General features: G+C 46.1%; 1 protein-coding gene and 1 long non-coding RNA gene across 13 annotated transcripts in view; one reads left to right on the forward strand and one right to left on the reverse strand.

Annotated features, from left to right (window-relative positions):
- Positions 1-26,912, reverse strand: part of LOC145524549 (uncharacterized) — a 349,726-nt gene that overhangs the window by 144,265 nt on the left and 178,549 nt on the right. For 5 of the 12 annotated variants that reach the window (XM_081537103.1, XM_081537102.1, XM_081537105.1 and 2 more), the window contains 2 exons: positions 7,099-7,225; positions 1,888-2,319 (listed from right to left, as the gene is read on the reverse strand). In XM_081537103.1, the coding sequence (XP_081393229.1) occupies positions 2,047-2,319; positions 7,099-7,225 (400 nt within the window). In that variant the 3' untranslated portion in view covers positions 1,888-2,046. Of the gene's footprint in view, positions 1-1,887; positions 2,320-7,098; positions 7,226-9,612; positions 9,985-22,022; positions 23,692-26,912 lie in introns of those variants that run through there. The other 7 variants (XR_014067650.1, XR_014067651.1, XM_081537104.1 and 4 more) reach the window with 5 other exon arrangements.
- Positions 563-25,329, forward strand: LOC145524553 (uncharacterized). Its single transcript, XR_014067663.1, has 3 exons — positions 563-655; positions 15,089-15,195; positions 21,844-25,329. It is a non-coding gene; the product is annotated as an uncharacterized LOC145524553 (long non-coding RNA).

Here is a 26,912-nt window from a genome sequence, read left to right on the forward strand (position 1 = left end):
GTTGACAAGGAGTCAAGAGTCTGGGACGAGAAAAGACATACAGTCTGAAACCGGGATGGGAATCTTCTAACCACGTCCATCCATCTAGTCATGCGTCACAGTTTCACCGAGGTGACAATGTACCAGGAGGTGAATGAGGCTCAGAGGACACGAGAACAAACACGACAGGTGAGTCCAGCATAAGTAAACAGAGAGATGATGACAGGACATCACGAGGGCCCCGAAGGAAGACAGCATGTGTGGGGGCCAACTTGGGGCCACATCCAAGGGAGGGGCTGGGACAATCACGTCTTTCACGGAGGGGCTGACAACAGTGCTCCAGGGCCACTAGTCACTTCTCAGCACTACTGGCAAAGACAGCCCCTGGCGAAGGAAATGCAACCCACTCCAGTATTCTTGCCTGAAGAATCCCATGGACAGAGGGGCCTGGCGGTCTACAGTCCATAGGGTCATAAAGAGTTGGTCATGACTGAAGCGACTTAGCACAATGAAGACAGAAACATCAAAACCAATCAGCAGGCACTCACTGATTGCCTCCTCAGAGCCCAGCACTGGGCCAGACACCAGAAAAACAGGTAAAGTAGATGATGCGGTGTGCCTGCACATGACCATGACCATACAGTGTAACTGTGGAATGACCTCTCAAACAGAACGGGTAAGCACTTCGGAGTGCATGCAGAGGACAGCGCCGCAGTCATTTAGGGCTGGGTGAGCATGGGGCTGGCTGGGGGTGGGTGGAGGGGTGGGGTTCGAAGAGGGATGGGGTCTGAGCTGGGCTGCACAGGTGTGGCCTGGGCACGTGGAAGGACGGGAGGGGATGCTGACATTGAGTTAAATGTGGCAGCGGGGGTGGGGGTGGTGAAGTCAGCGAGCATGGGGGAAAGCCACTGCATGTGGGAGCTTTGGGAAACTAGACTACAAGGGATTTGAGGCAACACAGGATTGCTGTGTGAGAGAGCAAGTTCATGCGTGCATTCCGCCCTCCCCACGTGCGCGTGCACACACACAGTCAAGTGAACCGAGATCCGAGGTGGCAGCAGATGAGAGAACACATGCAATTTATGAAGAACGGAAGAAACAGGTGTTTGTTGGACTTGATGTGGGAAGCACTAGGCTGGAGACACAAAGTGAACCAGCCGGGGTCCCAGTCCTCACGGGCTCGTGGGGGTCTAGACAAACGGGCAAAGTGGGTTTTAGGAACCAGGACAGGGGGAGACTCTAGGGTCTATGGGGACGGAAAGCTGAGGCCCTGGACTGCAGGGTCAGGATAATAAGCTTTCCCAGGGCCTTCTAGTCTCCACGTCTGCAGAGGTATGGACAAGAAGAAATGAGGGTGGCTGGGTCCTTCTGGGTTCCCCAGAGAGGCTGGGAGCCCTTCCTCAGGGTGCCTTGACGAACAGGGTGTACAGGTATCCCCGTCTGGAGGGCCGGTGTTGTCGCCCACCTCTGACTGCAGGTGGGCAGGACCCGCCACACACCCTCCCTTGCTTCGCCTTCGCCTCACAGGACTGGAAGCATCTTCGAGTCCAACACAAATGCACAAATCTTAAGGAGAACCCTGAGTGGCTTTCTGTTCTGTTTCTCCAGCTTTACCATGTAATTTTCTGCTAGGAAAATTTTACTTGTGGCTTAAATTTGAAACATTTGCTAGATTCTAATTTTTTAAGGACACACAAATATAACAAAGCCAGAGTTTTAAAACTCAGTGGTAGACAGTATGTTAAACCACTGCCCAGGCCGCTCCTGGGGCCCCCCACCTTGGGGCAGCACGTGGAGGCCCAGCACCCTCGATGCCTGGGAAAGGCAGCTGGGGACACGACCCAACGCTTATTCCTGGCTCTTTTTAAAATACATTGTCTATCTTACAAATGAAGACAATACGAGTGATGGAGAGGAAAACATTATTATTTATCCCCTAAAATCATGCTTAGAAACTCAACACAAGCTGAGTCCTCCACCCCGAATTCCAGGCCTGGGAGGAGGGAAGATGGCACTTACTGGCACTATGGGACAGCTCCTCCCAGGAACAGATCTTGTCGTACATGCTTAATGGATATTCCTGAATGTTAACGCCATGACCGAGCTGTTAACAAAGTGACAGGTGATGTGATGGCTGCTTTCGGGCCACCTAGAAGGGGCACTTGCCCCAGGAGGCCTCGGGTGGGATTCTTCCTTTGGCTTTTCCTCCTTCATTTCTTGGTGCCGGGTGTTGTCCTTACACAAATACTCTCGACATCGTCTGCCTAGGGGCTTGGGGAGGCCACTGGTGGAGAGCCAGGGTCCTGGTGCGTCCTCTGTGGTCCTTGTCGCGGAGGCGGCCTGTGGGTCCAGTAAAGGTCACTGGTTCACATTGGGGCTCAAGGGGGACGGAGTCCTTCCCCGTGGGGGTCTCGAGGCCTGAAGTCCCCGGCCAGGCGGGCGGGGTGAGTCACTGCTCCTCTGGGGCGGCCGCGGTGGCTCCGCTACCCCGTCTCCACCCCCTTCACTCTATTCCCAAGAGGCACTTCCAAGCTCCTAGAGCATCTTCTAAACATCACATTCACCCAGGGCTGCAAGGAACACAGTGTGTTCTCAGAGAACACTGCTCAATTCTGTCTCCCGTGGGAAGGAGTCAACGTTTGTTTTATTAAGAACTCGCCGTGAAATAAGTTAATTCTCATCCAGAAAGAGAAAAGGAGAAGTGGTGGGGGGAGCAGTGGTGGGTATATTCAAGTCTCTCACTTTGGCCCATAGAGAGCAATGCTATTATTCTTATTTTTGGAAGTCCAGGAGATAATAAATTCACCACGTGGACAGAGGAGGTTTGGGGAAAGCTGCCTGTAACAAGTAAATGATTTGTTCCATTTTGTAAAGATGAGGTTCTCCTTTCTGACCTAAGCCCTTTTCTAAGCATTCCTCAAAGGGCAGCGGCCTCTCCCACCAGGCTTGGACGGGAGCCGTGTGGTTGGAGGAGGGTGGCCTGGCTCTTGCTGGCCTCGCCTTCCCGCACAGTGACCTCTGGCAGGCCCCAGGCCCCGGGGTCAGTCTCTTCACCTCTGAGACAGGCAGCTGTATGTGACAGTCTCCCCGCTGCTCTAATAGAAGGGGATTCTAAGCTGTGACATCAACTGTGAGGTGGGTCTCTGCCCTGGCCCACACCTAAGGGGCTTCAGTGGTAAGCCCCTGTGTGGAAAGTAGCCTTGCCAAGAGAGAAGCATTCTGAATCATCCAAAACCATGAAGAATGTTGGCTCTGACTTCAGAAGGGCAGGATAAACAAATCCGTGCCTAGGCGGGCACTTGCTGACTGGCTGCCTCTGCCTTTTTAACTCCTCGGGCCCTGAGTGCCTCTGTGGAGCCTTCTGACTCGGATGCTCCAGGCTGGTACCTATGCTGGCTTCCTTAAGGGCGGGCAGGCTGAGTTCGGGGCCAGTGCTCATTAATCTTTCTGTATAGTCACCAGAAAGTCACTGCTTTTTTTTTTGGCAGTCTCTACCCACAAAGCAGATTGGTTCTCCCTCCAGACTGGTCAAAAAATAAAGAATAAAGCTGCGCTCTTATTAAAAAATCCTCTCCCTAAACCACATGCCCCAATCCAGTGAGTCTAGAGATTCTTTTTGGCCTGAATGGATCCTACAGTCAACTGGCCTCTAGCTTTCAAATGCCTTTTGATTTGGCCTTTATTGAGGCTGTAGGAATCAGGACATGGTTCTGGCTTCTAGTAGAATTTGCCTCAATTCTTCCTGCCTCATAGAAACTAGGAACACTTTTGACTGTCCATATTTTTTTGTGTGGTTCACAGAAAGTAAAACAATAGCAGAGAAAACCCAACTTCCTAGTCACAGTTCACAGCATCTTTGGCAACTAAGCAGTGAGTTCCATGGCCTTGCTGAAAACTATCCCAGGGTTGTCAGAGCAAGGAAATACACCCAGGGCTCAAAACAATCTGCCCAAGAAAATGACTGGGATTCTGCCTTCAGGGACACTTCAGCAGAAGAGGGTAACTACGCTAACGATGTGTAAAGTGTAAAAAATTAAGCTTTTTAAGTTAAAGAACTGCCTACTCAGAAAGCCAGAGATGTGGTGCTATTTTCTCCGACTGTGAAAGCTCACAGTGGTCACGACATAGTTAACCGTGTAGAGCTTTTGCATTTGGTCAGCTGTCTGATGAATTGTCACCAGACTTGTCATGGCCTTATAGGAACTGAGTGAGCTGGGAGTACTTCCCAAGAGCCACTGTTCGGTTGCGAACATGGAGAGAAGCCTTCTGTTTTTGTCTTTTGGAAAATCTAGTCAGCTGAAATGACGACTTGGTGGTCAGACTTGCACTTCTCTTGCTACTTGATAAAGGCTTATTTTGCCAGGCAAGGAGTGAGATTATGGTTAACTTGTTTTTTTGAGGCTGAGGTCATCTCTATTCATTGGTGTAGTAAACAAGTCAGACTGAAAAAAAAAAAAAAGAAAAAAATCTTCCTTTCAGGAGTAACACTGCATTTTTATCTTCTCTGGGATGAAATGAAAGCACCATAATTTTTAAAAACGACATCCACCAGAGTATCTATGAATGATATAGAAAACTTAAAAAAAATCCTAAACCTCATTTGCTCATTTCTGAGGATATTGGCAGCTTAGGTATCCTATCATTCCATGTCATTTTATTCCTTGAGCTCTCTTACTTTACAAGGTCAAACAGAATCTTAAACCAACATTTTCAAAACCTCTTCATTCCATTCTTAAAGATATCCATCAATGGATAATTTGTGTCTGTTCAATTAAAACAACCACAGCCCCTGTAACTGTTGAGAAAAACTCTTTTGTGCTTTGCCAAAGACACCAGCCAGAAACTACCATCAGGACAATTTCCTTTTTGGTCTTCCGAGGCCTCTATTTCACTTTTCCTATCGGCTTGGTGACACCTGGGATGCATAAAGGATCCCTTTCTTGGCAGCGCCGATGGTGCCCTGAGAGCCTTGCAGAGCCAGGCGAGGTAGAGACCTCCTGGTTTGCCTGGGCCGGCCTCACCAGGGCACTGTTCCCAGGGCGGTGACTCAGCTCTGGAGGCCACCTGCTGTGGGGGCGCTGCCACCTTCCAGGTCACTGCCAGTCGCGAGGGTACAGGGACAGGGCAGAGCTGAATGGACTCAAAGAATCAACAGCTCAGAGCCAGGTCAAGGGCAGTGCCGGAAGCAGAGCCTTTGTTTACAGAAAGTCCAGCGTTTCCAGGTGAGGCTCTGTGTGTGGAGGGGCTTCATACCTGGGTGCTGCGCATCTCCGTCACCACCAAGATGGTGGGCCTCGGGCCGTGGTGATAAAATGAAGGCAGGGCCATGGGGCAGCTCCCACTTTCAACACCACTTTGATCAGATCACCATGGTTTTCACAAGTAATAAAGGGTGCCCAGCAACTGCAAGATACCCCCACTGCATTTGAGGTCTTTCCATCACCTTCCATCACTACATCCATCCTTCCTCCACGGCATCCTCCTGACTTCCTTTAGGTAAACCCTCTGCTCCAGGTAAAATAAGCTGCCCCCACCACTCTGCTCTGCAAGGCTCGCTCCCTCTCCTCTGTGTTTCTGTTTTGAGAGGCCTATTGGGCTGCCGGCAGTCAAGACACAGAGCTATTCCATCTCGGATTCTCCTCGTTCTCTGCCTGTTCTCTGAACTGAACCTTTAAGGTCCAGTTTAACCTTCCCCACTTTACGTAGCCTCCCTGGACCACTTGGGCATATCACCTGCGCTCACCAGGACTTAGGTCTCAACCACAAAACCAACCGATGTGTACTCAGTCTTTCTAATGTGTTTCTGTCAATGCAAACACTTAAGGGACATGTGCTCAGAGTGTGAGGAGAAAAGACAGGTCCCTGCAGCACTTTACCTCCCTCCCTCCTTCTGCTACAGGACAGATTCACGTAAGTATCACCGTCCAGCACACGCAAGGACTCTGCAGGCTCAGCAGGCTTTATGGAGGAACTCTAGGCTGGGGTTTTTAAAGGAAGAGGAGGGTTTTAAAGGAGGGACAAGGTTGGACAAGGGTTAGGGAGGTGGGTTGTACAGAAACAAGATGGCACGTTCTCTTGAGCATCTCTGCTGCTTTGGGTTCAAGGGTAGGGGCCACTGGGGGCCAGGGGACGGGATGGGATCTGAGCTCAAAGGACTTGGCCTGACTGGCTGAGTGCCTATACTGTATGAGATGCATCAACGGGGTTACTCCTGGAGGAGGGAGGCAGACGGCAGGGCCCGCGGGGCTCGGAAGTGCTGAGGGGTGGGGCACTTGGACATACGTTATCATGTTCAATCACCACCACATTCCTGAGCCACTTGTTTGGCAATTAATCACATGCTGCCTTGTGACATGGTCACCCCGGCTATCTCGTCCCCAATGTGGCCTGCATGGTCTGTTTTCTCCCCAGCTGGACAGTCAGCCCCATGCAGGCCCAAAAGAAGGCCTTCCCTCTGACGGCCCACAGTGGCCAGGGCAACGCCTCATACCCACAGAGAGACAGTAACACACGTCTTTTTTTTGTTTTTCCTTCCCCAGTCTTTTTTTTTAATTGAAGTACAGTTGATTTAACAGACACTCCAGGATGTGCTTTTGCCACATCGCCTGCTAAATAAGTAATTAAGTCCATCAGGAAATAATTCTTGAATCCTAGACTCTGGATAGTACTCAGGGTATGTGTCAAAAAGGGTGTGCAGTACAGGTGGGTGGGTCCTGCCGTGGAATCTGGAGGGCGGGCAGGAAGGAGAGTTTAGCCAGCTGCTCTGCGAGGCAAGGCTTCCTTCCATCCACCCTGACTGCTGCGCCTTCACTCTTGGCCTGGAGCTTAGTTGAGCTCTTTCCCAAGCTCCACCAGGCCCAGGAGATACAGTCGGTGACCTGGGTCTTTGCCTGCTTTTATTCTGCCTCGCCTAATTCCTTCTGTAAGTGGTGACAACAGTGACAGCCAGACATGGTGACACAGGAAGTCTCCCCATCAGGTAGCTTGCGTCTTGTGGGAAAGCAAGAACAGACCGGGTTCTAACACAGTGTGCTCACGTTTTCCCCACTTCCCTCCTCCTCATTACATCACATTACATCATCTAATCTAAGGCAGAGGGCTCCCTGGAGGAGATGATACCTGAGATGACTCTTCACAATGCACAGGTATTAGCAGGTGAACAGATGAGGAAGACAGAGTACAGGTAGAGACGCAGTCCAGGGCAGTGAAGTGGGCCTCGGGGATCTTCTGAGACTGGTGCTGGAACCTGGAAAAGAAGGAGCCGTTAAAGGGCTTTGAGTAGGAGAAAGACATCAGATTCACATTTTTGAAAGATCAGTTGGGAGGCCATGGAACAGCTTATTTGAAAGTAGTGACTCTGGAGTCAAAAGGGGACAAAAGTAGATGCCAAAGCAGAACAGTTAAGCCCTGGATATGGAGTGATATGTGTAGAGAGACAGCACCTGAGAAAAGTCTTTAAAAAGACCTTTAAAACGACAGTATTTCAGAGAGTATTTGCGGAGTATTTCAGCAACAGTTACACACGCACTGCTGATGCTAGCCACAAGGGGGCAGCCTCACACAGCCATTCAAGGCCAGGCCCTCCAGGATGAAGGGAGAGAATTCTCAGGTTTGCAAAAAAACCTGGGAGCTCTGAGTTTCGACCACCAGAAGTGGCTGGCCTTTCCCAGGCCTTCTGGATGAACAATTTTAGCGATGAAGAATGTTTACCATTCTCAGTTCAGTTCCTTGTAAAAGTCGATTTGGGACACTTATCTATTCAGGGTGGTTCTCTCCTTATCCAGAGATCTCCCAAAACTTCAGGTTTGTGACTTACGAGACAATCAGCAGAACTTCATTTGCCCTCAACCTGGCTTTCTCTTCCCAGACTGCTCACCTGCTCAGCAGCCCCTGGATTCGTAGATGTCCACTGACAATCCCCAGGTCTCTAGCGAGGAATACCAGACTCTCCTGCCCAGGCAGCCTTTAAAGATGTAATTCCTAGTAGAGACTGGATGGAACCCCCAACTTAAGAGAATGGGGGTTCCCCACCACATAAGGCAGAGCTGCTACGACCATTTTGAAAAGAAGACATAAGCTCTCTGAACTTGCCCCATAAACATAACTTTCTCCCATTGAGAACCTCTTGCAGAAACCACAGAGTATCAGGTGATTTGGGGGATGGGGTTGGGGGGGTCAGCATGAAAACTGGTGGTCTTGGCTCTCACTGGGGTATCTGAAGGGAAGCCAGCCCAGGAAGTGTGTTGGGAGTCTGAAACAATATAGACTGAGAAAGAAAAGTTTTAATGAAAGGGTTTTCACCAAGGAGAACTAGCTAGTTCTTGGCCCCCATAACCCAGTCTGACAATGACCCTTGAAACTGCAGGGAATGGGCACATGACTCCAGGACCTCGGCAGGCCCAGGGGTGCTGTCCCCATGTCAGCGACACTGCCCGCAGAGGCCCTGGGTCCCTTGTGTAATCAGTCGCCTGCGGGAGCTTCTGGGGCCTGGGCTCTGTGTGGGGCCATTTGACAGATGAGGAGACTCAGGCGCTGAGACATTAAGTAACTTTAACGTGTGCAGAGTCATACAGCTAGCAAGTGGCAGAGCTGGGCTGCAGACCCCGGCAGCCTGACTTGTGGGCCATACAGTCTCAGCTTATCAACAGGGAGGGAGAGAGAGGCTCGGGAACCTCCCAGGTTGTTGGCGATTGTGGGGAACAGACAGGGGCCCGGCCTCCTAGCCCCAGCAGCACTTCCTCCACACAGCACTTGATGCTTTCGGTGCTCTTTCTGCCACCACTTGCTCATGTGGCTAGAGAGACCAACCGGCCCTCAATCATGGCTAGAGAGACCAACCGGCCCTCAATCAAAACAATGACCAGCCAAGCGCAAGTTTTACCAAAGAGGCCCAAACCCTTGTGTGGAAATTGACCTATAACTTCCTTACTACACACAGAAGCCCTGCAGCCTGCAGAGTGATTTCTAGAGACAGCCAGTTTATCCCAGGTAGGAGCCCCTCCTTTTCTCAGTTATTCTTAAGGTGGACTTGATTTATAACCTCACTGAAGTTTTCCGTTGATGTACCATTGCCAGAGGTTTAAATTGGCTCCCCCAGAATTTTAAGAACCCACTTGTAGATGGGCATGTTGTTCTCAACATCAGAACTTCCAGGCATACCTGAATCACCTCGATAGAGGAAAGGAGAAAAAGAGTGAACCATGTCCCCTGGCCCTGATTTCGAGAGAATACCACGTGTGGGAGGGAAGACACTGGTCCCTGGGGGGTGGGGGTGGGGAGAGACAGAGTCCTCCAAGAGGCCCTCCAGCCGCGTGACAGACTCAGGCCTGCACTGTGCGGGTTTCAAAGCTGCTCCATCAAATCGGCAGCCCACCAGGCCGCCTGAATATTTGAAAACATGACACAGAAGTGAAGTGAACCAAAGCAAGTACGCCTGGCAGGGAATCTCCTGCTGGAAGTACTGGGTTGGGGGGGAAATGTATGTCTTGAAGCAGCTAAAAATATCTTCCACTTCTCCTCTTGTCCGTCTGGTCACTGTCCTAGACGCCAGCTCAGCACATCCTGGTCCACAGAACCTATTACATCACCGTCTACCTCCACTTCGTAACTGGATAAAGAAGGCGGGATCGTCTCTTTTTATTTTTATTTTTCTCATGGACTCGAATACAAAGTTACAGACTAGGATATAACAACATTCTGTTAAAATGTAGACGCCAAGGGTAGCTAGCTATTCCAGCCTGGCATCTCAACTTTGCAGGTCAAGTCCTTTAAAGGAAACCACTTCCTTGAACTAGAGACTAGTGGAGATCCAGCTAAGTGTTGGCACTCCTAACGAGAGTCAAGCAAACAGGATCTCATATAAAGGGAAACTTCTGTGTAATATGCCGCGTGGTCAAGCTGCTCTGACCTCCTGTGGCTTCAAAGCTCGTCTGCTCTATTGCACAACCCACAACCTTGAGAACAATCAGCTCCTCTTGCCAGCAGCTTCTCCGAGTCCACCTGTCCCTACAGGTAGTAAAAGAGGAGAAGGATCAGGAACTGGTGTTTACACAACACTGCAGAGCACTCTCTTCCTCCTGGCCCTGCCCGCCCCCCCCCTCCCCAAGTGAGTTCGAAGTTCATTTCTGCTCAAATGGAGGAGAGGGGATTCAAAGAGCGGAGGCACGGAGAAAGAGGGAAGGGTTCGCACGGCCAGAGGCCTGCCCTGACCTCACCACAGTGCAGAGGAACCCTTCCTGCCCACCGGGACTAGGGAGAGGGACTCGCCTGTAGGAGGCAGCCGGCTGCTCACTGGGGAGGCTCAGACCTCAGACTGGAGGAGGTTTCGAGTCAGAACCTGCCCACCCCCAATCCAGGAAACAGCTCCACCCAATCAGCAGACCACCTGCCCCAGAACTTTGGGGGCCAAGAACGTAGCTTGCACTTCACAGAACTGACCAGTAGTTTTGTTTTAATACTGCCGCCTGGCTGTCTTCCTGCTCACAAGACTGGCACGCGTGACCACGGTAGGGCAGGCAGATCATCTGTTTTAAAGCCATCTCCATGTCAAGTCACTTTATAGTCCTGTGGGCATATTCTCACACTTTGGGGCGCCTGACATGACTGCTGGTTTCACTAAAATCTGCATCTGCTGTAGATCCCCTTGACAAGTGACAGTGACAGAATAGGAAAGTGGCAGGCGGCCCTCTGGGAACTAGGGCTCTCCTAAGAGCCTGGGGGCCTGGGCCAGGGACACTGCTGGGGCCCACTGGCCATGTGCCAGAGACCTCTGGGGTGGACGTCTTCTGGAGCAGAGACGGATCAAGCCGGAGGCCTCCGAAGGGCCGCGCCTGCTTGCCCCTCCCTCACCTGGGCCACACCAGCCTTCTTGATCCTCAAAGGCCAGGCTCTCCCCCACTCCAGAGCTCTTGAATGAGCTGCTCTCTGGGCTTGGAACCTGCCTCCCGTGCCTCCGTAGACACACTCCTTTCCCATCCTCCAGCTCTCACCTCGGAAATCACTTCAGAGAACCACGTGAAGGGAAGGCTCCGTCTCATCACAGCATACTTCCCCTGGTCTCAGGGAGCCTGGGTTTTAATAGGCTGTTTTTCTGGGCATTTACTCAAGTTCCATGGCGACAGAGGTCACTATCCTCTGTGCTGACCAGTGCCTGGCACGCTCAAGAAATCTTTGTTGACTGAAAGAGCCTGCCTTGACTTCCTCAAGCCACTCTGATCTCTGAATGTCCTGGAGAAGGTACCTCCAGCCATATCTCCACCTCATCCTGACCTTGCCCACCCCCAGGAAAACCACAGTAAATGTGAGGATGGATTCTCACCGTACATAACCAGGTACAAAAAGAGGCGTCCATAACTAACACTCCAGACCACTGCTGAAGGAATGCCTAATGTTCTGTCGTGGTGGCAAAATTAATCTGTGTGCAATTAAACATTCCTCCCTTTGACAACATTCCCAGGAGTACCTAGAACAGAGCAGGGCTCAGTATTAAATCCTCAACTCTTCAAGTTTAGGGAGTGCTGCCCCGAGTCTCTCTCCTCCTCTGACTCTTGTATTCCACGGGTTACCTGCTTATGGAAATGACATGGGCCCTGCATTCCAGATGAGTCAGTCATACCTAAGCTCTGTGTGTCCAAGATGCTGCCCATTCACTTGCTTGCCACCCCCCACCCCCTGGAGGCCCGGGAAGAACACCCCCATCTGATATTAAGGTCTGTTCAACTGGTTCATTCCCCAGCCCACTCCAGCCAGCAGCCTCTCAATAACCTCTGACTTGCCGAGCGAACCAGCCCCTCACATCCTCTTGCTCCCTTTCTTGGTTCCTAGACCCCTCCCCCCACACACCTCCCACCCTGCTCATTTCTTACTCCCTGATACACCAGAACCTTACTCAGTTTGCTTAAGGACTTTACCAGAACTCCTCCCACTGTCAGCCATTTTTTCCAAAAGCACCCCCAAATAAGACCAGCAGCCGGCCTGCTCGGCAAACAAAAGATTCACCGTCAACACCTTGAAATTTGGAAAAGATCTGGCATGAGTCACTGGAAGGCTTTCACTGGAAACGCGGGTGAGGGTGGGGGGTAGGAGGATGCCGAGGAGGCCAGCAAGGGAAATTAAAACCCGTCAATTCTCCCTCCGGATCTACTTGGTTAGGGCAAGAATGGCACGCCACGTTGTTACAGAGTCTAACAGCTGTGTTAGGACTGGCCTTGGGGTATTCACATGGTATATTAGAGCATAAGGTGTGGGGTCAGAGACCTAAGCTCAAGTCTTGGCTTTCCCACCTACTAACCATGTATATGCATGGGAGGTAGGCTGCTGTTTCCACGTCAGTGCAAAGGAGTTAAAGGAATTGATTTTCCCGTGTTGCTATGAGCATTCAGTACAGTAAAATCATGAATGTACCTTATGAACGGTAACCACTAGGAACTGTATATATTAGTTTCCCTTATCACCAAGTATGTCATTTCTCCCTGTCTCTCATTTGAACATTTGTAGAGCATCTGTCGTGACAGGCACTGTCTTCTATGTCAGGGTTTTTATTCAAAAGTTGTTGTTGTTTAATCGCTAAGTTGTGTCCAACTGTTCTGCGACCCCATGGACTGCAGCCCACCAGGCTCTTGTGTCTATGGGATTTCCCAGGCAAGAATACTGGAGTGACTTGCCATTTCCTTCTCCAGGGGATCTTCCCGAACCAGGGATCGAACTTGTGTCTCCTGTATCGGCAGACAGATTCTTTAACACTCAGCCCCCAGGGAAGCCCCTATCCAAAAGTAAACAATACCAATCCTGGCCCTTACAGTGCCAGCTTTTCCAGTCAGGAAAGACAGACAAAAACAGGAAGTTAGAACTTAATATAACATGTGCACGAAGAAGTAAGCAGAAGGTGCTGTGGAAGCATTTGGGGCACTTGACCTGGTCCTGAGCAGTCAAGGAAGGCTGCCTGGAGGAGGCTTCATCTGAAGGGAACAGTAGTGGCTGGCTAGGAAAAGAGGAAAGGAAAGAGCTTCCATGCAGAGGGCATGGATCAGAGACTATGGAATAGGGGAAGGATAGGGTAGTGCCAAAAGATGAAACCAATACATGAAGGGCCTTTGTGCTACAACAGTGGAAAACCAGCTCCCCCCCTCCACCAACTGAGGCAGTATGTAGGCAGTCAACCAAGCAATAATAGTCTCATAAGACAACAGATTTCTGGGTCCTGAGAGTGTGCTTCAATTACAGGGCTTGAACTTACTGGAAGGCATGATATAAATGAGTTTCTATTCACTTCCCAATAATAAAAGAAAAAGGGATTCCTCAGGAGCCAACCACAGTTTTTTTGGTAGTTCGGATAGCTGCTTTGTTAATTCCCTTTTTTGGACACACTACTCTCTTTTAACCAATAGTGCATTTGCTGGAGCCATGGAGCTGTGTTGTGGTAACATGCATCATTAATAACAAGCTGCAACCAGGTGATCCCGAGCAAGGTTAGGCATGAAAATGCCCAGCTTTGGGGGCTGCATTCATCCTCCCTAATACATTAAAAGCTCCACAGAAGACAATGGACTAAATGAAGTTGAGCAGCCCCAAAGAATAAAAGTACCTCCAAAATATGAGTTGTTTATGGAAACTGAATAGGATACAAATTAAGAGCTTGGGTTTAGGAGCCAGACTGCTGTGATTCCATCCTGGATCTTACACTTACTACCTGTGTAATCTTGGGAGATAAAAACCTCTCTGCACCTCAGTTTCCTATCTATAAAGTGGGTACAGTAATAGTACCCACCGCATAGGATTGTTTATTAAAACAGACAACCAAGTAAAGTACTCCACCTAGTGCCTGATATACAGTGCCCAGCCAACACTGTTAGCTACTGTTGTTAGTCGTACAGATCTCACAAACCTGTGTTGGGTCAGGTCTATTCTCACCTATTGTTTACATGAATGAAAAATTAGAGACTTGAACACAGAAATGACTTATCCCTGTTAATCCTGCCCCCAGAAGACTGAGGCGACAGGAAACACGACCGCAGTGTCCTGGAATCCCAGGTTAGGCATGGCTGGTACAGTTTAGGTCACAGCTGACACTGTTATCATCACAGTGGTGTATTTCAGTTTCATCTGAGAGGGCTCTCAATTAAATCAGTACGTGAAAGATTCCATCCTGGAAAATATCTCCAATCTATCTAAAACAGTGTTTCTGTGCTCTCTGTTGTTGGTTTTAAATCCCCGAGAGTTACACCATAGTGTTTCTTGAGCATTTTCTCAAGACACTTATCTTAAAAGTTAAGGATGCACCCCTGATCTTATTTTCCTTACAAACCTGTTATATAATCCGACTGCCTGTGAATGTACCCAAACCTCATCTTTAAAAACTTTATAATTGGATTTAGACTCATTTTAAAGCTGTTTGTATTTTTGACATGTTAACCCCTTTGGGGATATTAAGGTTCCAAACAGGTGTAACCCAGCTAATAAAGCAGCTTACACAGGAGTCCCAGTGCTAATGTTACAGGACCTGGTAAATAACTTCATACTCCCTCCATAGCATTTATGATCTCATGGTCGTCTTTCCTGTAGACCAAGCCCAGAAGCTAGATTTTAAAACTAGCTGTGGATTCAGAAGACGATTCATAAACCCTCTGCACAGCCTGCTGATGACTGGTGGGGAGAGCAGGTTCTTTCATCGGTCTGCTTTACATTTTAATAGTGCGGAAAATAACAGGTTAGAGTAGTGCTTTGTAACTACCCTCCCTTGCTTCTGGCAAATTAATGAAAGCCCAATCAACTCCCTACTTTAGTATCTGGGTATCTGTGGAGCAGCAGTGGGCTGGGAGAGGTGAGCATGGTGGGGGTATGATGGTACTGGGGAGGTGGGCAGAGGGGTAAGGGTGGGGCTGCTGTGTGTTCAAAGGCAGGGCAACAGGAAACGGCCTGGCAGGTTTGGGAAGCAACACGCTGAGTCTTGCCGGAGTGGAAAGGTGAGAGACAGTGGCAAGGGACAGTGGCAAGGGAAAAATTCAGGTTATTTAACTTTTCTTTCCCTCTGAAAATTCACTCAAATAGGATGCCTCTTGTGAATACTGGTATTACTAGAATATTAACTTAGGTTGTGTTACATTTTTTCCAGTATGGCTATCTTTCCATTTCAAAGCATTGGTTGCCTAGGCTTCTAAAATACTATCGCATCATCGGCTACGAGCAAAGAATTCAGGACAAAGGTGACATGACCACAGGGTGAGTATCCCGGAGGAGGTCCCGGCGGGAACGTGCTCTGTAAGCAGCTAGTCAGCTAACAAGCTTCCTGTGAGTAAGGCTTTCTCCCTCTGCCCGGTCTCAGGAATGCCCTCTCATTCCTTTCAGAGGAGCTAATGGCTTTAAAATTCTAGCCCCAGATCCAGAGTCTGATGAGCTTCATCCAGGGTCTTAACAGCCTGGACAGACCTGTCTTCCCGGATTTCTGAGAAAGAGGTGAACATTGACCTACACTCAATGTTTGAGACTAAAATCGCAGGTTTAGGATAAAGAAAAAAAAATCGTCTATATAATCTAATAAAATCAACATTTTACAGATAGAAGATTGAAGCCTGGATGGGGAAACAAGAAACAGTACAAAAATGAAATGACAGTTAATTTCTAGTGGTGACCATGAGGCAGTCTTTTAATGCAGGCTGTGCCTTCTTCCATCAGCTACTTGTACGCTGCCCCAAGAGGCAGATGCTGTATATCAGTCTGCAGTGAAGACACGGCTGCAAACTCATCTCGAAGCTGGGATGCCAACAAGCACCAAAAACCAAGGGAATTTAGGGTGCTCATCATTCAGGCTGGAAAAGAGATGGCTAAGCTCCTTGACCTAAAGTTTATTTGTTCTAATCACTTGCCGTGAACCAGGGACACTCAAAGACGAATGTTAGGAGGGCAGGTCTGGGACAGGGCAAAGCGACCTGCATGCTGAGGACTCCGGTGGCAGAGACTGACGGCAGCCACTCAGGGAAGAGGCCGACTCCAGCAAGCGCCGTTCCTCAAAGCCTGCTGTGGCCCAGCCAGCCCCTCACCAGCTCTGCCAAGGACCATCCTCCACACACTTCCACAAGCATCTCGGCGTCTACCGAGTGGCCTTGCTGTCCCTTTTCAGTTCCAGCCGAAAGAACGAAAAGCAACTGTAGTGGAAGACGGAGCCCACAGAGGATGGTGTTCGAAAAACGCACCCACCGTGATGTGAATGACCATCATAATCCTGACAGAGCAAACTATATTCATGAAATTAAAGGACCAAAACAAACCAGGCAGTTTCTCTTGGTATCTACTAGGCTGTTCACTATTTTACTGTATTAATATAAATTGCTAAAAGTTTCCTGTTGTTTAGTCGCTAAGTTGTGTCCAACTCCTTTGAGACCCCATGGACTATAGCCCACCAGGCTCCTCTGTCCATGGGATTCTAGAAATCAAACCTACAAATTATAGAAAAAAAACAGAATGAAATAAAATGTCTTTGAGTCCCAGATTTGAATTCAAACAATGATTCAGGAGGTATAAAAGTTATCACATGAATAGGTAGACGATAAAGGAAAGACTGGTAAAATATTAATTGCAGAATCTAGTTGGCATATATAAGGGGTTAAGTGCAAAGTTCTTTCAGCTTTGCTGTGTGAGATTTTTTTTTATAATAAGATGCTAGCTTAAAAGTATTTTCATAACCCTCACTTGGCTGCTAATATCCACCAAAACTCATGGACTCCTATAGCTCAATATAATAGTACAAGCTCTTGAAATATAAAATAAAAGAAGCACCAAAAATCAACTGGGGAAATGTAGATGACTCTGCACACAATGTTGAGGGATTGCCTTTGTCAAAAAATCCATCTGGATCCATTTGGTGGATTTTATATAAAAAATGTTTTTTAAAATTTCTGATTAGATGAATATTTTCTGACTTACAGTGGGAAGGAATTCCTAAGCCCAAGGTAACAGAAGTCACAAGGAAAAAAAAAGAATAGACAAAAATCATTTCATTTTCAGCTAAATACAATATAGTTTCTATATCTCAAAAAATCATAAGCAAAATAAAAAATCAAAGAAGGTGGGAAAAATATTTGCCACAAATGTCACATACACATAAAAGACTAAACATATTACAGAACAACTCAAATGCATTATAGAACAATTACACCCTAGTAGAAAAGTTGGTAATGGATGTGAACAGAACATTTACAAAAGTAAATAATGGACTAATCAGCACATAAAGAAGGTAAACTTCACTGATAGCCAATAAAAATGCCACATGCCTGACACAGAGTATTCATCAAATAGCTGTTGAATAAATCAACCAAAAATAATGTAATGTTTTTGCCTAAAGATTTAAAAATAGATAAAACTGTGTATAACTTGATAAAATTTTTCCAGAAAACAAACAGGCAAAGGTCAACAAGAATCTTTAAGAGTTCAGCTCTTCTGACTTAAGTTCACTGCAAGAAGTGAACTATCCTAAGGAAATCACTGAAAATTTGTCCAAGACACACGTACAGGTTAACTATTGTCACAGCAAAGGAACTTCAAAAAACAAAAAAGCAACCTACTAAATGGGAGAAAATATTTGCAAATGATATGGACTGATAAGGGATTAATATTCAAAACATATAAACAGCTCATACAACTCAACATCAAAAAGACAACTTGATTAAAAAAATGGGCAGAAGATCTGAATATACATTTTTCCCAAAGAAGACTTATAGATGGCCAACAGGTACATAAAAGATGTTCAGCATCGCTAATTACTAGAGAAAAGGAAATCAAAACAACAATGAGATATAACTTCACATCTGTCAGAATAGCTATCATCAAAAAGTCTACAAATAGCAAATTTTGGGAAGGATGTGGAGAAAAGAGAAGCCTTGCACACAGTTGGGAATGTAAATTGGTGCAACTACTATGGAAAACATTATGGAGGTATCTCAGAAAAACTAAGAACAGAATTACCATATGATCTAGCAATTGCGCTCCTGGGTATATATCCAAAAAAATAAAAAATAAGAACATTAATTCAAGAAGATATATGTACTCCAATGTTCATAGAGCACTATACACAAAAGCCAAGATGTGAAAGCAACCCAAGTGTCCATCAACAGATGAATGGATAAAGAAGATGTTTGGGGTATGTGTGTGTATACACACACACACACAAATATACACATACATATATTCAATGGAATATTACTCAGCCATAAAAAAGAATGGAATTCTACCATTTGCAATAGCATGGATGAAGCTAGAGAGTATTATGCTTAGTGAGGTAAGTCAGAGTAAGACAAACACTGTATATTATCACTTATATGTGGAATCTAAAACAATAAAATGAACAAATGTGTATAGCAAAAGAGAAACAGACTCATAGATACAGAAAATAAACCACCGGGTACTGGTGAGGAGAGGAGAGGGGGGAGGGGCAAGATAGCTGTATAGGATTAAGAGACACAAACTACCTTTCATAAAACAGATAAGTAACAAGGACACATTATACAGCACAGGGCAATACAAAATATCACCATTATTTTGCAATAACTCTAAGAGAAGTATAATCTATAAACATTTTGAATCACTATGTTGTACACCTGAAACTAATAAAATATTATAAACTATATTATTATAAATCATTAAAAAAAACTTTTCAGGAAGATTCTAGTCAAGATATAATTAAAAGTTTTATACTTAGGAAAGGATAATTATCGTAATGTTAAGACGGCTTTAAAAAAAATGGAAGCAAACTGAATACTCCCAAATTAGAGAACAATGCACCATTAAAAATGTTTTTAAAGCATTTTAAAGCACATGGAGAAGATGTGCATTTAATGTGGGATATAAAAATGCCTGTACAGAACGATGCTGCTCTTGAAACTGTGTGTGTGTGTGTGTGTGTGTGTGTGTGTGTGTGTGTGTGTGTGCGTGCACATACATGCGCATGTTCTGGAAAATACTGCAAGGAAATAAAAATATGCAAATATTAACAGAACTTTGCATGATGGAATCAGAAGAAAATTTGTATTTCTTCTCTATTTTATTCTACAGTTTAAAAGAAGTTTCTGGAAAAACCTTTAAATACCATATAAACAATTTAAAAGATTGGTTTACTACTTTAGAAACAAGTCTTCACACAAGTCAAGACCACCACCGACTTCAGGCTGTTGCTGCTAACCCACATTTCAAGGTCCAACCCCATAGAAACCACCTTCGTGCTCGCTCGGCTCTTACACCTCCGCCTGTTCTGTCCATGTGACTGTCACACGTCCAAATGTCGCCTTGTCTTCCCCTCCAACCTGTTTTTCCTCTCGGATTTCATTCTGTGGTGAACGATACCACTTAATAACCTAAGCACTAACCTTACCTCACCTTTTCCCTTTTTTAACCTTGCGAATCTCTCTGGAATCCACTGCCCTTGGTGTCCTCATCATTACTTCACCAAACAACCAGAAGAGCTTTCTTTCCATCTGGTCTCCTTGCCTCTTGCCCAACCCATCCCCTCTGCCCCAACACACACACACACTCACCCACACACACTCCCTTCAGGAAAGCCCCATGATCTGCCTTAAGTGCACACATCTGGCCTCATTACCCTTCTACATGGACACCTTCAGGCCAACACGGCACAGCGGGATAGATTCCTATATCAATGACTCTTCTTGCTTCGTCTTCTCTTGTTCTTCTCCCCACAGCTTCCACTGTACCTACTGCTCTGAGCCCCTCTTCCTCCTCTCTTCCTCTGCATCCACTCTTCCTCCTGCCTGAAGCCCTCACCACAACGCCTTCCTCCCTGGTCCAACTCACTTCTTAAAGGCTGTCCTTTAAGGATCAATTCCGACGCCACTCCATCAGGAAGACTCATGGATGGTGGCTGAGTGTTTCAAGGTCCCACGCGTATGCTATTTTTATGCAGCCAGAGCACTAAATCATACATTGTGAATCTGCTTTTGTAGCTAGACCGTGAGCATCTAGCAAAGTAGGTCCTCAGAGCTTGTAGAAGGAATTAAATGTTTCTGCCACCTAAAACAGAATTCCCTAGTTTCATCTTGAAAGAGAGCCCAACCAAAGATTTCATAACTTCCCTCAGCCACTTGTTTACTTCATCATCTTGGCAATCGAGATAGTCTTTCTTATCTATTAATCAACAAAGAAGTGTATTTATTATATACCTTATGTCCTGACAACTCTGGTTTTATTTGAATCTATTTATTCTTGCCGAAGCTCTCATGTAAGTGTTACAAATGTGCCTACACAGGGCAGCCATCAAAGTATCACAATTTACTGAAAGCAGGCCGTATGCTACAAAGATAAATCAAACTGTTACCACTTAAAGACCTTTAGCAAGAAACCCTTTAGTCTTTTGGAGACTAAAACCTCCAGTTATTTTATCTTTTGCTAGAAGAGTATATAACTTTCTGTTGCTTGCCTATCAGAGCTCTCCACAATTACCCAAAATCTTTTTTCAAATGTGACTCAGGTTGGGCACAAGAATGAGTCTGACTAATACAAGCCTTATTTTCTTACCCTTTTATGTCATACTCCTTTTAATACACTCCAGAATCATGTCTATTTTTTCCCACGTCAGCCTTACAGTACTGACAAATTTAGTTGACAGGCAAGAAGGGCTACATCTTCTTTCTCGTGGTGTTTTGTGTGGACTCAGCTAAACTACCTTATATATACCCCAGCAAATTCCTTCTGCTAATGTAGAATCATTTCTGCAGTTTGTTACAACTACTATTATTTATATTTCTGGGGTTCAGATATTGGCAGTCCTACCTGGCTTGGTAACACACACAATGGAAAACAAAAAGGAAAGCAAAGAGGTTGCATTACGTGTCAGGAAAATTCTCCTCAACTGCTAAACGTTGAATTCTCAAGTCTCTACCGGAATTCACAATGTACTTGACAAATATTTAAGGTTAAACATTTAGGGATTCTGGAGTATCTGTCTGGAGGTTCTGATATTAATGATTCTCTTTGTTTATTTAATATCAATCACATATTCTCTACTCTTCCTCCTTTTCTCGGACTTTGCACCCCCACCTAGCGACCATGGAGAATGACTTCTTTTCAACTTAGATGCCTCCTATTTTAAGTCTCAGTGTTTGCTAGGGAATGGCAGAGTCGCGGTGAGGTCTCACTCTTCGTGGAGTCCTTAACCTGGGGCCCGCGGACGAGCGCCACTGTTGCCACAATAGTCCGGAGAATGTGGGCAAATGTTTGTATGTGAGTGTGTAAGAGGCTTCATGGCTTCCATCACAATCTCTAAGGGGCCCAATACACCCTGGAAAGGTTAAGAACCCCACCTCTAAGGCATTCAGACATAAAGCAGTAAACTGAATAAACAGTGCCAGCATGACCAAGTTAACTTTCTCCTCATCCATCCCCCAAACGAATGAGAAACTCTCTAATAATTATATACTGAATGACCGCTACTTGAGGGTGTGATCTGGTGGATCCATCACATATGAGATTATACAGAGGCCAAAATCTAACTAACACTTCAAGCATCAATCACTTCAAACACCTCAGTTTCTACTTTTATCCAAGTTCAACATATATTTTTTGTCCTCTTTTGATACCTTTAGCTGATTTGATAATGCTGCTTTAAAACCAAAACACCATGAATCAAGTTTCTCTGCACATAAATATTGTTACTAGTCAAAAATATATGCCTTAACTATTAGCAATTATATTATTTTTGCTGGAATATACTATTACCTTCCATACCTGTGTTTTAAATAACATTACCCCCAAAATCACTTAATACAAATATGTCAAAATCAAAACTGCCTCCATGTCAACAAGCTGCAAAAATCTATTCTATGCAAATAAATCCTAACTCTTCACTTTCATTGTTGTCTACAGGTCATGCTGTCTTTTATACTATCACCGCACCCAGTGAGTTTTCTACAGGCCAATATAAACTGTAGTGTAAATGTGTCAAGAAAGAATGCTTTTTAAAATATTTCCTTGGATGAAATGCCCATTAGAAACTGAGAAGCAAAAACCCGCAAAAATCAGAAACTGCTGCCATCAGTACTCACCATTGAACGACCACACAAGGGATCCCCAGGAACGGGCTGGACTTTGCTGGAGGCAAGGGACTGAATTCCATTAGGAGAGCAGGCAAGTAGAAACAGCAAGTGGCAACACTACCTTTCTCCAGCTCATCTTATTTGCAGACACACAGATTTTGGAATCCTCCAGGACTAACAATGAAAACCACACTAGGTTGTTTTCCCCAATTCCTATGAAATGAGTCAGTAGGTCAAACAACTTCTCCACTCCGGAGAGACAACAATTTCTGAAGCTGCACTCACTGTTTCCAGTAACTGGATTCCTTCTCTTTCCCCTCTAGATAAAAGTACTGTCAATCATCCGTGGAGAGCCCACCGGGTTCTGAATGAGACATATCACAGATACTGCTAGAAGGGTTAGTATCCTTCATGGGGTAGTTTCCCCTTGCTAATAGTCAGGAAGACAAAAAATCCAGTTAGGAGTAACACGTGGATGAAGTTTCTTCAGTTAAAAAGAGTTGGCAAAACTTTTTCTTTGTTGAAACCATATCGTCATTTCCTTCACACAAGAAGATGGAGTGATAGTTAAAATAAATACAGATGGGCAGTAACTGCAGTAACTGGGCTTTTTAAACTTTTAAAAGCCCCTTACAAATGGCTTCCTTCAGTAAAATAGCCTTTCTTCCTCAAAGGGACTAGTATATTCAAAAGATTCAATGATTATTCAATTAATCCATGTTCTGAAAAACCTTTCACAGGCTTCTATGAGTCCTGCAGTTCCATCCACTAAATCGTACAAAGCAGAAGTATTTAAGAGCTTGCTAGCAGTCCTCTGAATCCATGACTCAAAAGAGGATGAGCCCTGGGTTAGCAACAATCTTCAGAATCTACCACCTACTCACCACAGATAACATTTCTTGTAGTTAGCGACCTTCTGCACAGGAGATCAACCAGCTACCAGCAACGAATTCGTCATTCCAAGGACTCCTACAGTGTAGGCAAGTATTAATACATGGACGTGTGTCTCTACACACAGGCACATAGATCTTCCGTGACAGCGCGTCAGGAGGAGACTGGAAGTACTTTTGCTTTCTGTATCGAGAGTACTTTCTTTCCTTTTAAAGAGGAGGTTTCGTTTTGATCTTGAGACATTCTCTCTGATAAAACCACCAACTGCAAACCTGCCATTATAAACGAGGGATTTCACAACATTCATTCCAAAAAAACCGTGGCTATTCATTTCTGGAAGTGACTCACTGCAGAAGAATCACTGGCAGTGGAGGGAGCGTTAATTTTTAGAAGACAGCCTGCCCTCTGAGAAGTGAGCAGAAACCTCAGCGCCGGCGGCAGCCACGTGCCTTACAGACCCCCCATCACAGCTTCCTGAATCACCATCACCAAGATGACGCGCGATGACCAATTTCCTCTTGTAACTCCCTCAGCACACAAAAATCCTTCGGTCTGTACGCCCTGAATATTCCCTTGCTCCGGCAGAAAGGTTCAAAGAAATCTGAGCGATGGCAGCAGCACTTCTCCACCTGTCAATGCTCAGCTGCTGGCGAGTAACCAGCATATGGATACTCACTTCCTGTGAGTATTTCTAAAAGAGCTTATGATATTTCCTTTGGAGAAGGAAAAAAAAAAAAGTGGGGAGGAAAGCACTATGGGGAGGAGAAGTAACTCCAACAAGCCTGCGGAGTTAAAAGCAGGCAACGTGATCGCTGTTTACCAGCCACGCCTAATTTTAATTTGGTTTCTCAACCCCTGTGTAATTAAGACAGCCAAGAGAGAACAGCATCAGGAGAAAGAAAAAAAAAAGACATTTCACAAATGCTTAGACCTTCCGTGCGCGTGACCAGAAAAGTAATTTTAAGATTCAAGTGAACCAATCTGAAGCTGTTTAGAGCATTAACCCTTCAAGGAAAAAGAGTTATTTTTTTTGTTTGTCCCTAGATTTCAAATATGGAAATCATCTTCCCCACCCCGGGCGCTGAGCACACCGAAGACACAGCCTCTGGGTGCCACCCCACAGTCTGCGAGAAGAGGGAACGTTTTCAGATTTGTGATGGGGGCAGAAAAACACATATTTAACACCCTGTCACATTAATAGTGACCACATGATTTCTGCACCAAAGCACCCCCTTAAAATCAACCATGAAGGGCTAAAATATGACCTTTTGTATTTCTCTTGTCTTTAACCAAACCTGACCACTTCAGAGAAGAGTTTCTTGACAACTGGGCAAACTAAGAAAAACTGCTTTTATCCCATCTTAAATGTCAGAGCTTGTTTTCTGAAGGGACGAGTAGACATTTTGCTAAGAGACAAGCTTAAAAAAAAAAGCCTGCACTTTATTTTCAGGCTGTTAATGTGCTTCTATTTGGGTACGAATGGTGGGGCACGGGAGTGGAGGAGCTCATGAAGGCAGGAGGAGAAAAGCACAAGCTTCCACTTAATGGGACTGAAGGAAAAAAATAAACAGATCCAATGCGTTCACGTTATCTGTTATACAGCACCGCTAAGCCCTCAATTTCTAATGTAGCGACACTGAAATTTCTACCCTAGCTTCTGTATTTCTCATTTTTTGAACACTCAAGATAAACACAAAGAATATATGTGCAAAATTTAATAAAACCATCTGTGTGTTATACTCTGGAAGGAAATCTTCATGAATGTGAAATGTTTTTATACTTTTACCAAAACTGATGTTTTAAAAAGAAGAGTATGGAAACCATTTGCATGGTGTGAATATAACCTTTAAATTGAGGATGAGTAGAAAAACCCAGCATCAATAAACATCCTTAAGGATTTCATTATAAACCAACTATACTACTCAACAGTCATCTCTCTGCCCTCACTCCCAAGACCTCATCATGAACTTGCTCGCTATCAAGAAGCCCTCTGTATGACATCTAAAGAAGAGGAACCCTACATAGAGGGCAGTTTTAAATATCTACAATTTAAAAAACCTAGAGGCCAGACAACTACCCGAATGTTAGATCAGCTAATTTCCCCTCCCACTGTGTCATGCACATACACATGCTCGAAGTACTTAAAGCTTCTGATCAGTGTGTTCCTGTTTCAGACCGTGCTTTATATGAGAGTTCCTCTGAAGTCCTGGGTGACCCATGCAGAGGTTTCAAACAGAGAAAGGAAAAGTAGAGGTAAACAGAATAAAGATCACAAAAAATACATGCTGGGGGGACAGCCGGGAGAACATGAACCCAACAGGTGTGGCTGCTAACGAGAAGGTACTGCCCCCTGGGAACTCCTGTGAATGGGGGAGGCGGAGGGGACTATTTCTAAGATGGGCATTTAGAATGTGATTAAGCTACAGAGACTGTCTGGGTCCTGCTCTGATTTGCTGTGCTGTAGACATCCCACAAGCCCAAGTTGAAAGAATCAGTGTCTGCTCTCCAGACCTCTGGGCCCATTATCACCCAGCCCCCACCTTCCCAAACAAAACAAAACAAACCGTGTCACAAATCTTGAAGGTTAAGGTTTACTCAGTGCTTCCTTTTAAACAATGGCAAGGGGTGCACCCTTTAGTGATCCTTTTATAGAAAGGAGGGGGTGTGGCCCCACACAGGAAGGGCACTTGACCCAATACGGGAGGTTGAGAGGCCTGGCATTCGAGTTTCAACTCTTTCCCGGGTGACACTTCTCTCTGGTCCAGGTCACCCAACCTTCTTTCAGCCAGTTTACTTGCCTGTGGTTGACAGCGGCCTGACCCCAGGGCTGGTTTAGGCACCACCAAGGGCCTACACAGATCTGCTCATTCGATCCTCACGGCAACCCTACAAGTTCAGTTCTCTGGTTATTCCCGTCCTATGGATGAGGATGCAGCTACCCTGGTGGCTCCTGGCAAATGCAGGAGACTCAGGTTCAATCCCTGGGTCGGGAGGATCTCCCGGAGGAGGAAACGGCAACCCACTCCAGTATTCTTGCCTGGGAAACCCCAAGGACAGAGGAACCTGGCGGGCTACAGTCCAGGGGGTCACAGAAGAGCTGGACATGAGTGAATGACCGACCATGCCTCCACAGACAAGCCCATGAGCCCCGGGACGTTTAAGGGCTTGCCTAGGGTCACACAATCAGCAGGCAGTGGAGCCAGGGTTCAAAGCTGGGGAGCCGCACCTTGACCACTCTGCTCTGAGCTTCCCATCAGCAAGGCCACCCTTCAGGCCAGGCTGCCGTGTGTGTTTGGTAAAACTGCCCTGGAGACTACTACTTGAGGCATATTTTCACTCATGCCACATGCAAATACACTCTCTGCAGAATTTAAAAAAAACTAGGGACAACTAAGTATCGGTAACTTTAATACATTAGCTTGTTCTCTGAGAACAGCTTTGTATAATTTGCAAACTACTTCTTCGCAAAATTTGTGATACTGAGTTTTGGAGGCAGAAGGGATCTAGAGACCAGGTTTTCAATCAGAGTGGTGGAGTGACGCTCTCAGCCCAAAGGGAAGGCTTGCCCTTCATCACAAGGCCGCACCACTGCTGCACGGCCGCCCGGAACTGGGGAGCGCTTCTTGGGAGTTTTGACCTGTCAGGCATCCACTCGCTCTTGTGATGCATCCATGTGTAATATCAGTCCTCAGAAATGTATCAGTTAGACATTTTCTTCTCACTACAAGCTCCTCAGGCTTTAAGAAGAGAAGAGAAAGATGAAGGGAAAAAAAAAATCTTTTTCCAGGTCAGGGAAACAGAAAGCCACTATTAGTTAAAGTTCTTCTACAGTGAACCTAGGGCTTCCCTGGCAGCTAGGCTGGTAAAGAATATGCCTGCAATGCAGGAGACCCCAGTTCGATTCCTGGGTCAGGCAGATCCCCTGAAGGGATAGGCTACCCACTGCAGTATTCTTGGATTTCCCTGGTGGCTCAGATGGTAAAGAATCCACCTGCAATATAGGAGACC

The sequence above is a fragment of the Giraffa tippelskirchi genome, chromosome 10 (assembly GCF_054371585.1).
Source record: "Giraffa tippelskirchi isolate mGirTip1 chromosome 10, T2T-mGirTip1v1.2.pri, whole genome shotgun sequence".
NCBI classification, from domain to species: Eukaryota; Metazoa; Chordata; class Mammalia; order Artiodactyla; family Giraffidae; genus Giraffa; species Giraffa tippelskirchi.